This window comes from Narcine bancroftii, chromosome 3 (genome assembly GCF_036971445.1).
Source record: "Narcine bancroftii isolate sNarBan1 chromosome 3, sNarBan1.hap1, whole genome shotgun sequence".
Taxonomy (NCBI): domain Eukaryota; kingdom Metazoa; phylum Chordata; class Chondrichthyes; order Torpediniformes; family Narcinidae; genus Narcine; species Narcine bancroftii.
In genome coordinates, this window is record NC_091471.1 from 170466095 (window position 1) to 170480263 (window position 14169).

The following is a 14169-nucleotide window of genomic DNA, read 5'->3' on the forward strand; positions in this document are numbered from 1 at the left end:
TCTTTCCTTCAATTAGTAGAAAATGTATCCATTTCTCTTCAAAGGAATTCAAAGGTTTCTCAAGGTAAAATTCAAGACTAAACAGAAGTTGAAAGAGGTTAAGATCTTCCAAGATGACAACATTTAATTTGCTATTTTGTTCAAAGAAGTGGGTAAAGTTAATTTTTATTTGAATGAAGAATTCATATCTTGAGGAACAAAACATTGTCGTATTTCTGATCAAGTTTTCAAGCTGCATCAAATAAGGCTTGGGATTAAGATTGATATTGCAGTTGACACTGGATTTTTAGTCAATTATCAAGAGCAGATTTCTATTCCATCATTTTGGGTCCTAAATTAAGACTGTAGCAGTGGAACTCACTTCACCCACCCAAGCCAGATGAGTGCAAAAGTTATCAATGGATGCAGAAAGAAAGCATTCTGGGAAAACACGGGTTAAATTCAACCCAGTCCTGGCAGATAGTCTCTGAGAATTAATTTCATCCCAGTAAAGCTCATTGGCTTGGATGATAGCCAGATTTTCTTTCTGCTATCAACTCTGACTGACAGCTGCCACTAAATATAATATTTTGGTATATAACTTGCTGAAATTGGAATGAGTTCTTATTAACCACTGACATCAGTAAATATAACTACATCTGAATAAACAAATTAGGAACAGCTGCTCTTTGTCCAATTATGTCTAAAATGTTGTGAAGAATACCTGCTTCTGTCCAGACTCTCAAGCCTGCAGAATTAAGATAGATCTGATTGTAACCTCAGCTCAGAATTCCTGCCACCCCAAAGGCATTTCATCACCTTGCTTATCAATAATCCTTCAACTTTAGCCTTGCAAATATCCAATGACTTTGCTCCCAGTGCTGTTCTTTGAAGAAGAGAGTTTCAATGTCTTTCTAAGAGAGAGGAAAAAAAAATAAGGGAAGCTCCTTATTTTTTAAATAATGACTGACTACTTCTACATTCTACTTCAAGATGAAATGTCCTCTCAGGATCCTATAAATTTTCCTCAGGCTCCTCCGTATACCAAAGTCTAACATATCCAATCTTTCCTCATATATTCTGCGTTTTGGAAGAGTAAACTTTCTCTGAACCATTTACATCCTTTCTGAATTGAAGAGACCACTTCTATATACATTCTTCCAGATGTGGACTCACCAATGCCGGGTATAACTGAGGCATAACCTCCTTTCATTGTGTTCAATTCCCCTTGTAACAGATGATAACACTCTTGTTAGTTTTCTTATTTGGTTGCTAAACCTGCCAGAAATATATATTTTTTAATATGCTAGGACTTCCATAACCCTCTGCATCACAGAGCTCTACAGTTTCTCACAATTTATGATTCTTTCTTATTTTACCTGCCAAAGTGAATAATTCACATTTTGATAATTATTCATACTCATGTAGTTTATTTATGTTCCTTTGTTGCCTCTTCCACAACTTGCTTCCCCAGCTTTCTTTTTATCATAAATTCATTTATATATTCTGTTTCTTCACTTAAATCATTTATATTATTATAAAAGGTTGAAGCTCCAGCGCCAATCTAATACATCACATGATGCATTGGCAAACAAGAGGACACCAAGTTACATTTTCTGTTCACCCAGCAGTCTTCTATGCTTAGAGAAACACAAAAATTGCAAGTACTTCAATCTTGAAAAAGTGAGGAGAACCTGAAGGGATCAACAAGTCAGACAGCATCCCAGGAAATGGTTCTGGCCCAAAATATTGACCGACCATTCCTCTCCATGGATGCTGCCTGACCTGTCGAGTGCATAAAACCTCTTATTGTTCACTTGGTCTTCTACACATGCTAATATTTTCTTCTATGTTGTGAATATTTATTTTGCTGAAAAGCCTTTAGGAAGGCACCTTATCAAATGCCTTCTAGAAAGTGAGGTGGAGCTCACCATTATTTTGAATAATGTTACAGGAAGAAGGGAAATAAGAAAACTGCTAGTCACAGCAATAACTTCAGTACAATGAGTTAAATTATGACATGAGGAGGAAAAGACCCCAGTGAGTTATCCAAAACATTCCCTGCTATCCAAATGTGGCTAATTGAGAATCCAGATGTGGCTAATTGCATGTCTAACTAGGAATAATATACAGCATTATTGGGCACATGTTCTCAGTTGAATTCAAGGAAGATGTTTTAAACTGTCGTGAAGGAAAATAAATTTGCATCCTGCCTATCAGTTGTGCAACCAAACAAACCAAATGTGAAAACCAGCTCTGAGGATTAGTCCAGATTGCAAGTTTGGAAACGGTATTGCCTTCTGAGGTAACGGGATCTGTCCAGTTCTCCACTTAAAATCTCATGTTAGGATTTGGACAAGGTACGAGCAGGACTTCCCATTCACTTGCTTCCATTATCTGCCACGCAGAGGCATTTTCCACAGTTTCCCCATGGAATTGTGCCGTTCCTCTCTCAAGGTTTATGCCAAAGGGTTAAAGAGAAACAATGAGTAAGTGGGCAACCAAAATACTGAAAAGGAACAGAGTAGGTGAATATAACACATCAAGTCAAGGAAATACTGCTTTATCAGTATTGCTGGAACATTGTCTCATCATGAGGAACTAAACTTCAATCAAACATTTTAAAAAGGGTCAAAATGGGTTCAACATAATGGTTCCAAGGAAAAAGACTAAATGGATAGGATAAAGAAATGGATCCTATTCTCCTGCTAGCAGGGAAGGTTGTGAGGTGAATTTGAAATTCAGAAGGTTGTAGAGGCACAGAATGCAGACAGGCCCTTCAGCCCACCAAGTCGACACTGACCATCAGGCACCTATTTATACCCAATTTAACATCACTTGGCCACAGCTGTGGCCATTCAAGTGCTCTTCCAGTTACCTGTTAAGTGTTATGAGTGTACTTGCCCCCATGATTTTCTCAACTGTGTTAATTCATGAAGGGTTTGGAGAAAAACATGTTTCCAAGACCTTGGAGGTTGGGGGAGGGAGCCCAGGGCTGATGGAACACAGGGCTTCATTAAAAAAAAACAGAATATGAGGAAAATGTAGTCCGTAGTTAACTGTTGGCTGACTTTTGGAGAAAACGGGTTAATTGAAGGAAGAGGTAAATGAAAATAAAACATTGTCTCTGCATGGAGATAGGCAGGCAGTCGGTTGCTTTACACAGGAACTAGAAGGGCAAAAGCTTGCGGAACATTATTTCACTGCATGTTTATTGTTGTAATGCCCCTGAATATGTCCAGGGCATCTGATAACGTGATCTGCTTGGACTCAGAAAAGATTTGGAGCCGGTGAGTGGGCTGGAGAGTTTATCAAAAGTCACTCATTTTCCGACTTTATTTCGTGAACATCAAGCAAAAAAAACTCAACAGCTGGAATTTTGGGGACCCCCCCCCCTCCCCGTGAGATAAATTGAAGGCACGTCCCTTCCGTGTCACAGAAGTGAATGCTGTCCTTCACCCTGCTCACACACCCCGATGTGGGGCTGAATACAAACACTGGCGCAAGTGTCAGAACTGCTGAGGTTCGACTCCAAGGGAGGGGCAATACGTGTGGGCCGCTTATACAGCAAGACTTGGGAGGGGACCAAAAAAAAACACTCAGTCCGCTCCCGGCAGCAGAGCAAGTTATAGGAAGAAGTCGGCACCGGGACAGGGACCACCAGACCGCGGGATCAGGTCCGAAGCAGCCCAGGGCAACTCGGAGCGACCTGCGCCGCCGCTCACCTTGCCGGGCCACTTCAGTCTCACTCCGATTGAAGTTTTAAAGAAAACGACACACACACCAAAAAAAAAGCTCCAGAGGAGAAATGCCTGAAAGGAAAGAGAAGGGGAGAGGTAAAGGAAAAGACAAGGGGAGAAAGAACAGAAAAAGACCGAGACTCCAGGGAGAAGTTTTGCCAGGTAAAAGTTTTGATTACAACACAACTTTTTTGTTGTTGTTGAGTGAATTCGGAACTGTCATTCAGAAAACGTCCACGCTTGCGAGTTCTCAAGTAAGGAGGTAGTCTCCCATTAATCCTCTCATGCTCCAACTTTCCTCTAAAATTGATTATGTTTGCCTTCCTACTCTACGACCCTCTCATCGGAGTCTGGGCTGAAATAGTCTCCTTCTTTCGATTGCTTTCCTTTTTTAAAAAAAATGTTCGCTTGCGTTTCCTCCTTCTCCCCAGAGAAGGTGGTTGAGTTTGAGGTTGTGTCACTGGAGGCACCTGGGGCTAATGTCAAGGCAGCCCCCCGTTGAGTGTGCATCGAGCCACTTACACCTGGAAATGTGCCTCTCAGCGCGCTTGACAGCGACCGCTGGACGTCACGACGGCTCCCTCTGCTGGACCCGAACCCTCCGTCCTTGTCCTAACCCGGCACTGACACCCCCCTCCCGCCCACCAGCCACCCTTTTCTTTCAGCCGGTCCCTTTGCTTGCTTACCTTCCATGAACTCTGCGAGGAGAAGCAGAGAAGGGACTTGGGTCACTTTAAGCTCGGGGTGGATCAGACCAGCGATGTACCAGGTAACAAACACATCGTGGGGGGGAAAAAAGGGGATATGCAAGACAAGCAGTACTTTGGCCAGTCACCCAGAGCCCTCCTGATAATGCTTCTGAGTAATAAAGCTGTAAGAAGATGCAGAGGTCAACACAATCCCTTAAAGAGGGCTGGAGGGGTAAAAGAGCAGGCAAGGGGTTGGGGGGGGGGGGGCATAGTATAGGCTAGGTCTTCATCTTGGACTGCAGTTCCCTGAGAAAGGAGGGAAGAATTTTGGAGATAGCCACAGGAGACCTTCTGTGATCAGAATGGGCTGCCTGAAAGGAGCTTTCGAAGGGGGAAGTGTTGAATAAATACTTGGAATGGAATCAATGGCAAGGGAAACACACAGGAATGGGGAAAGCATGATAAGGACAGCACATACAAAGAGCCAGCAATGAGTGTGAATAGAACCGGAGGGTGCTGCAGCCCAGAAACAAGCCCTTTGGACCAACTTGTCCATGCCAACTCTACTGCCCATTTATGCTCATCTCATTTGCCATCTTGAGGTCCTGATCTAAATGCTTGGCTAATGGACTTGGAAAGTACAACTGGTGGTAGTGCTTGAAGTCAACTCAGCATGCCATATTTGAGGCAATCAGAGAATGGTGCTGTTTTGGTTTTTAATCATTGAGCCATACTTAAGTTGTGAATCTGGAGGGCTGACAGGACAGATTTAATACCTTGTCATGGTGACTTTTCTTTGTTAATGAGATGGGACAAAATAATTCCTGTGCTTCACAAAGGGGCCAAAAAAAATCCCGATTCCTGACAACTAAGCTTGTTATCACATTACGGGATGTGCTGAGAGCTGTGTTAATCTGAAGTGGGTTAACTCTTCTCCATCTCTGAAACATAAGCTGTGTCTAAAAGGTTCACTGAGCACTGGCTGGGGCACAGACTAAAATAACATTCTGGACCAAGTTAATATTTACTATCTTTCATTGCCACAGATTGTCATTATTATCAGTTAAAGGATTTTACTTGAGGCTATTGATCAAATTAGGAAGTTAGAGGACTATAATTTACACTTTGCTTTCCACTATCCTTCTGCTACTGTCGTAATATAGACAGCTAATTTGGATACAGCAGCCATGTGATTGCTGGTCAAGGGATGGACATTGTCCAAGTCACTAAAAAGATGTCCCTGTCTTTCTTTAAAATTATGTCACAAGATCTTCTGCATTGAACCTGGGAGACTCAAAATTAAACCTGTTATTTTAATGTAATAACATGATTAAACACAGATGTATCAGAGCAATTCAGAAGATGCGCCAATAAGGTGACCTTCATTCCACAAGGGGTGACCAGTCATTTCTGATTAATATCATGAATGATATGCTGTGAAGGAATCTCAGACAGATCAATTTACACACACTGTTCAAAACACTAATTCTAAATCTATGAATTAATTTTACTTTAAACACTTAACTTCTGTTTTATACTTATGAATATTGAACTCCCATGTTAAATGTGTTGTTTCACAAAAGCACTGATGAGAATATCTACCTTTTGAAACTAAGAAACTTTTAAACCTTTTTTTTGTGTGACTTTTCAGTCATTTGCCTCCATATAGTCTTTTTTTAAAATCCTGTGATTGGAAATGAGGGAAGAATGAGGGGTTATTGTACTTTGAAGAATTGAAGAAGATATATCCACAGTAGAACCAAAATATTGTAGGGAATGAACATAATTGGGTTGATTCACAAAATGCTAGCATGAGCAAGACTCTGCTGGAACAATTCGGTGATTCTAAATGTGGCACAATAAACTTCTTGCCATATTAAAACTTTTTCCATACTGTCACTGGGTCAGATAAGGTTAAATGTTTAATTCTTTTGACATTCTTTGGCTAAATAGTTATAACTATTAAATTCATTATCATTATTGCAATTTTATTATTGCTTGATAATAAAAGCAAGTTTAAAGCTGCCTTGAGAAACTTTGTATTCTAAGGGAGAAATTATTTTGGGGGTTGCTGCTTTGACTATTTTAATGTAGCACAACATATCTGAGGTAATACTGATATTTTGGACAACTGCTATTTTTAAGGATGTGGCTAACATGTGCATTTCTGCACAGAGCACTTAGAAGGAGCTGTGGATTAGCAGTCTCACAGAGCAGGGTTTAATCCTGAACTCAGAGACTGTCTGTGTGGAGTTTGAAGGATGCATAGTCTCGACTCTGCCTCCACAGATGCTGCCTGATACATTGAGCTTCTCCAGAATTTTGCTTCCTTGACGTTCTTCCTCCCCATATAAGTTGTCCCAGGCTGCTCCGATTATCTCCCACATGCCAAAGATCAGGTTGGTATGTTAAACTGCCTAAGGTGTGTATATAAACATTAGAATCTGGTTGGAAAGTCATTTGATGGGAGTAGAAGGAGAATAGATTGCAGTGGATATTAGAAGAGGGATAGGATTACTCATCACAGGCAATGGGCCAAATGGCCTCCTGCCCTGTTGCAAGGAAATAAATTGTGGAAAAAAAGCAATCTGTCACAAACTGTTGCATGGAAGCTCTTTTTTTGTGGCTGATTCCCGAATTTTAATTTTAAGCTAAAATCTATTCTCTCATTAGAGGACAGGATGTTGTGAGCCTGAGTTTGGACACTAGTCCTGGGGAAATGGCAGAATTGGTTGCTGTGGGATGGAATTAAACCAAGGACTCAGTCCTTTCTGTGCCCTTTATTTTCACCCTCTAGTTTGTGAAGATTGAAGTACATGAGTCTGGAAGTTAGCATTGATGATAATGAATTTATTGTGATGTACATGAATACAATTTACATATGTAGCAAAATTCTTACTTGTTCCAGGCAAATGGATATTTTTGTCAAAAAAACAGGTATAATAATACATATTAAATCATCCCATATGAAAAGAGATAATAAATAGAAAAAATAGATAATACATATTCACAGTTACAGTTATTGCAATAAAAAAGTGGTGTTTTAATAGGGCAGACAGGCCTTTTTGTGTTTATGGTTAGAGCAGTAAGGGGAGGTTCAAGAGCCTTCTACCTGTTGGGAGAAGAACTGTTTTTGAACTTAAAAACACTGAACATCAGGTTTTTGCACCTTCTTCCCAAAGGTCGTGGCAAAAAGAAGTTATAACCAGGGTAACGGGGGAACCTTTTTGATGCTGGCTGCCTTCTTGAGTCAGTGCCTCACATAGATGTCTTTCATGAATGGGAGGTTCTTGCCTGTGATGAACTTGGCTAAATTTACTTCCATCTGTACCCTTCTCATTCCTGGACACTCAGATTACCAAACCAGATCATGATGTAACCAGTCAGTATATTTTCCACAGTATGCCTATAGATATTTGATAGGGTATTTGACAACATGCTAAATCTCCTCAGACTTCATAGAAGGAAGAGATGTTGGTGTGTCTTCTTCATGGTTGTCTAGATGTACTGGCTCTAGCAGAGGTCCTCCAATACATGAACCTGCAGGAACTTGAAGGTGCTAACCCTCTCAACCCCATCCCATCAATATAGACAGGTGTGGACCCTTAGCTTCCCCTTCCTGAAATCCACAATAAGCTCTGTACACACAATAGAGCCATCAGTGTGTCACTGTTGAACTAGAAGGTGAAATAAATTCTTTTGCAAGGCAGGGACAAACATAAAGTTTGTTGGTATGGAAGCACCTTGTGGTTTCTAAAGGCATTTAAACCATTCTGAGTGCCTATAACAGGAATCCATGCTACCATTTGATGCTTTTAACCTGACAGCAACCCCATCATTATATTCCACTGTTTAGTAATAGTAAAGTTGACAATGCAAGTGATAATGTGTTAATTGTTCACCCACTGCAATTACATCTGGATGAAATACTTCTGCAAGATCCTTCCACACTGAATACCAAGAGATTTTCTGATACATTGCAGACTTTGCCTGATAATTCAATAGTTGTAAGACGGTTGATAGCAACAGAGCTTTGCTTGTGTACTAGTATGTGTGCTCAGTGTTATGTGACTTCCAATCATCTTTCATCAAATTAGTGGTCGGAGATTTAATTCATTAATTGCCACAAGGCCACGGGAAACACTGTGATCATTTTAGAATCAAACAGATCCATGAAAGTCAAGAGAGTTTTTTTTTTAATCTGCACGCTTTAGACTTCCAAGTATTTCTCCCCAGCTGGAGGGTGAAATTGTCTAGGACTTACCCCTGTGAATGTAGTATCTACAAGTGGTCTTTGGTGTCTGATTTTTGAGCAATTTCAGGTTGTCCCACATGGCCTCATAAAGTAAATCTGATTCAGGAATATTGATACTAAATCTGTTATTTAACGAGAAGCCTTCAGGATCATTGTGTTACAAATTTGCATTATACATTAGGAAAAGTGCTCATTTATTGTCCATTCTGGAGTGAATTGATTAAATGGAAGGAAGTTTTTAGCCAACTGTGCTCTATCTGATTGAGAAGTACCTGAAGCAGATCTGCTCAGTGAGCTCACAGCTTTTAAACCCATTGTGTTTTATAACATGTTTATGAAGAAATGCATCAGGGATCAGCATGGATTGAACATACTGTTGATGTATCTGCTTGTAGGCATGTTGTATGACAAGGTTAAACATTTTGTGAGTGTTTATACTCCAGCACCAATGGTGAATACTGAAGTTCAAACTCTCCTCCTCCACAGACAAAACTAAGTGTCAGCAAAATTTAAAAACTCTTCAGCTTGTCTTAGGGACGAATGATATACCCACATTTTTCTGTTGGCTTCTTTCACTCTGAAGTTTATGAGAGCATACGAAACAGGAGCAGGAGTCAGCCACCTGGCCCATTAAGACTGCTCCACCATTCAATAAGACCTTGTGAGATCTGGCTGAGGACTCCGTCCATTTACCTGTCTGTATCCTATAACCCTTAATTCCCCTATTGTTCAAAAATCAATCCATTTGTATCTTAGATCATTAATGGATCTGACTCTACTCTTATGTAAAGTTCCATTGAATGTAACTAGACAGAGCCAAGTTCTCCAAATCAACTGAGCTGATATTTACACTCCACTTAAGATTCATCTGATTGCATTCACTTTTTTTTTGAGGAATTTGGTATCATTTTCTTTTAAAATATTTTTATTGAGTTTACCATATAAACACATCCAGAATTTTAAGAAAAGCACACAAGAAATAAGAATTTGAGTATCATTTTCCATTCCTATTTCTCTCATGCACTTACTTTTCCTTTCAAAATCACCTACCTATTTGCCTGAATCACTTTGCATTGTAATGAATTTGCATTCTAACATTTCTCTTCCTGATGGCTCTCCCAGGATATAGATCTGGATGATAGGGGCATATTTAAGTATCTTAATTAAGAAACTATCCCATAATCTTTCCAGACCATATTCTCATGACTGTGTCAAGAAGGATTAAATTACCCTCTGCTGCACATGCACACATATCTGTCAAAGTAGGATCTCTCACTCAATGCAGATTGGTTGTCAACATTTACTCTAATATTCTGCATGGTGCATGAAAGAGATGTGAATAGTATCTCTGGAGGAATGCAGAATTCCTTGAGTTTGGGGTTGGAGAGGAGGAGACTGTGGAGTCCTAGTGGTATTAGGTACAAACCAGGCCCTTCAGTACAAATATTCCATGTCAACCATCAACCAGCAATTTGCACTAATCTTGTTTCATTTTCTCCACATTCCCATTACCTACCCCACCCCAGACCCAAAGAGATATTTGTACACAATAGATATAGATGTATATATTTAAAAAACTGGATGATAGACTGATGGGTAATGTATTAGACAGATGTGGAAGAGACGCAGGAGGCAAAGAATTGAGGCAGAGGTCATATTACAGAAAACATTCTAATCAAAATCAAGGATGCAAGCTCTGAGATAAGGCTATAGACCCAAGGTGTTAAACATGTCTGACACAGGGGATCTTATTGAGGGAGAAGGTATGAATGTTGGAAGCTCAGCTCAGGACCAAATAGACAGACAAGTAATAGACTGTCTGGGTAGTATGGAAAAGTGTCTGGGGATAGTGTACAGAATCAATAACGAGAATTCTATTTAATGAAATGCCACAAAAATATCTGGAGTAGATTGCTGTTCTGCGATTTTAAACCATGTTACCAGTTCATTTCAGAATTCATCCTCCTAGTGCAAGGCATAATTACTCCGAACAGCTCCTCTGTTGTAAGAATGATGATGAAATAAATTCCCTTCATTGTCTTCCTCTGCATGACAGAAACAAAATAAACTCTGCAAATGAATTAAATCGAGTAAACTTCTTGCAGAATAATTGTGTGGTCTGTTCCAGAAATGCCTCGAGGCAACCAATAACCGTTCGTCGGATGGGCTTCTTTTCCTCTGAATGAAGGAGGCTGAGTATTCGATAACCTGACTGAAATAAACAAAATTAGGAAGCATAGAGTGGTTCTAGAATCTAGTAGACATCAGTTTCTGAAAGGGACGAGCTGTGGTGAGTTTCAGCCAGAATGTCATTGGACTCTGGAGAATTCTGCAGGTGATGATGACGACAGGTATTCTCACAACACTAAGAAATATTTAAGTGAGGATTTGAATTTCCAAGGTATATTATTGGACCAAATACTGATAAATTGGTGGAGTTTTAGTGGGTCGCTCATGGCCAACCTACGCCTAGTGGGCTGAAGGGCCTACCTTCCAACGATGACTTGCACACCTTCTTAGTTTGTTTCAGCAAATGGGGCAGTGTATCTGGTCTCAGCAGCTCATGTCAGGGATGGAAAGGTGGATTGGGGTTGGGTAGGTAGGAGAGAAGCTTGAGAGGTCCCACTCTTAATTATTTCTCAGGGACCACTGCGGGAAACTGCTTGTGTGTGTGAAGTTCCTGCACTTTATTTCATCCAGGATGAGGGGAAGTGATCTACAGAGCAGCTGGAGCTGCATTTGAATGGGTCAACCTGCAGGGTATTGAGATCAAAGGGGGAGATGAATTGTTTGGATCAATATTTAGTTTTAGCCCTCATAATCTTAATGAATGAAAACTGCAGAGTGGTACATTGATGGAGGAATGATAACTTAGCCCAATTAAAAATATAGGAGTAATTTTAGATTTTATTGTTGGGTGTTCAATATACATAACCTTATGTTCTTGTTACAATTTCATTATCAAGTTGACCATCCTGCTTGGGTAGAAATGGAATGAAATTCCACCAAAAATGTTACTTACTTCGCATTTCTTGGGTTCTCTCTTTCTTTTGTTTCATATAAATTAACTGAGAATCTGGTTGTTAAATACAGTTTGAGAAAATGGGTACATTATAGAAGGTATTTTAGATTTCAGGGCTTTTCTCTTGCAAGCCCCATTTTGTCCAATCACCTTTTCCAGTCTTTGCAGGATTCTGCTTTTAATGGTTGGTATAGATTGGGTATTAAATGCTTTAAAAAATTTTTTTATTGATAACAGATTTGAATCTTTTGAACAATTAGTTGGAAAATTCATTTTACAGAACACTAATTTTTTTTCAGATATTTAAAAATCAGGCATTTTATTCAATCTCAAATCCCTGATTTTCCGTGAGCACACAAGGTAAATATTCTTGATAAATTATTCGGATTACAACTTCCAGTAATAGTTCAATATCTGTTGTTTGTGACAAATTGACTGGTTTAAGACACGCCCCTTTAGTCCAAATTAAGAATTCCTGGGAGCACGATTTGAACTTTTGCTGCCCAATGAGGTTTGGGACTCTATTTTCAAACTGATTAACACTACTTCTCCACGTGCTCACTACTGTCTAATGTCTAAATGTCAAATGTCTAAACTCAAATTACCTCATTTTTACTCAGAAATAAATCCTCGTTGTGATTAATATAAAATTGACAATGTTTCTCTAATTCATATGTTCTGGATGAGCCCTAGTTTGGAAAAATATCGGTGAGAAGTTTCTTGAACATTATCAGTGATTCTCAATTTAAAATTAGAACTAAATTCCTTAGTTGCTCTGTTTGGAACTCTCAGAGAAGACTAACTCTAATTAAATGTTGCATTTTATCATTTACTTCGTTGCTTGCCGGATGTGCTATTTTGATTAAATGGAAAGATAGTACCCCACCTATTCATGCACAATGGGTAAGGGACATAATGTCCTGTTTAAATTTGGGGGGAAAAATTTAGGTATGTAATTAATAATTCAGGCATTAGGTTCCAAATGTTATGGGGCCTGTTCATGGACTATTAGCATAATCTCTAGGTTCAGAGTTAATACAGAACTTTGACACTGTGTTGTCCCACTTCAGCGGGAGCTACTTTGTTTCATCAACCTTGTTTAGGGCTAGGGGGGTTTGAAAAAAATTAAATTTATTATGTCAATTCCTTATTATTATGGCTGTGCTTTGGGAATTCATATGTATGATTATTTTTGCAGTGCTTTACTTAGTTTTATTTTTCAGTAGCACATTCCATAATTGTACTGTACAAACTTATTATTACTGAAAATCAATAAAAATATTTTGAAGAAAGAAAAATATAGGAGTAATCTAGGATCTGAATTACCTTGGTAATTTCTAAAGACAAAATGGATTTCTAATCTGGAGTGCAATACACCAAAGTGTTGGAGAAACAAATCAGGTCACGCAGAGGCCTGAGCCCTTTGATATAATATGCTCATACCATGATGAAAGGTCTAAGCCTCCACAACCACCCCTGGTGCAGGCACCCACCACTTTGATATTTTTTTCTAATATCCCAAAGTCTCCCTGGGATTTTTCTCCCTGGGATTTTCCTCCCCTCACTTTAAACAGATGCCCTCTAGTATTTGCTACTGTCACCACAGGAAAAGGTGCTGGCTGTCTACCCTATCTATGCCTTCTCTAACGCATTTTGTAATTTATGTCATTATTGAACTCAGTCACATAAGCCAGTAGGATATATTGGTACATACACAGGGGACCACAAAGATTCAATGTCAGACGAATTTTGAAGCGTCGGTGGACTAAGCTGACAGCGAGTTGTAACAATAATCATTGGGAATGAGAAGTGAAATAGTACAATGGCCGATCATATCTTTGACAAGGACAGTGAAGAGAGGTAGCAGCAGGAAATGGAATTTCCAGCTGGGTCTTTTGTAAAGATGAAGTTCATGTGAAGGAGGACACATGTTGGCAAAGAAAAAAATCAAGAGCATCAAAGTGTTTAAATGAAGCAATATTCACTCCGGCTGAATGCATACGTTAGGGCCAATCAAAAGTTTCTTGTGGTGCTGTATTTTTATTAACCTGCTGTTTAAAAATCTACCTGGTACATAATAAAATCTGTTTTCTTTCCAGAAAACACATTGTTTTGCTATTGCTAATAAAATTTGTGCTATTGCTTGAAACTCTAGTTAATGCAATTTTATGAAATACTATCCTTCGTACTCATTCTGCCATGGTCATCTGTAAAATGTTACAAATATTTCATCTGCTATTTTTCCCCTTGAGAAACCCCTGTGTCTCAATTTACATTGCAAGCTGTCAGGGACTTGGGCTGTTGGACTCTAGCTGCATTATACCCTCCCTACCAATGGTAGTGCTGTTGTGCTTCAGTTTTGCCTTTCTGAGTCCAGACAGCAGAAAAAAACTCCTAATTTCAAATCAGCTCTGCAATTTGTGATTTTTTTTTCTCACAATCAATAAACCTGGAATATATAAAGACGTCAATACCTGTAATGCT

The 14169-nt window shown here is 39.3% G+C and overlaps 1 protein-coding gene across 2 annotated transcripts in view; it reads left to right on the forward strand.

Annotated features, from left to right (window-relative positions):
• Window positions 1–3450: 3450 nt before the first annotated feature.
• Window positions 3451–14169, forward strand: part of nrg1 (neuregulin 1) — a 199922-nt gene continuing 189203 nt past the window's right edge. For both annotated transcript variants that reach the window (XM_069925812.1, XM_069925813.1), the window contains exon 1: window positions 3451–3881. In XM_069925812.1, the coding sequence (XP_069781913.1) occupies window positions 3788–3881 (94 nt within the window). In that variant the 5' untranslated portion in view covers window positions 3451–3787. The remainder of the gene's footprint in view (window positions 3882–14169) is intronic.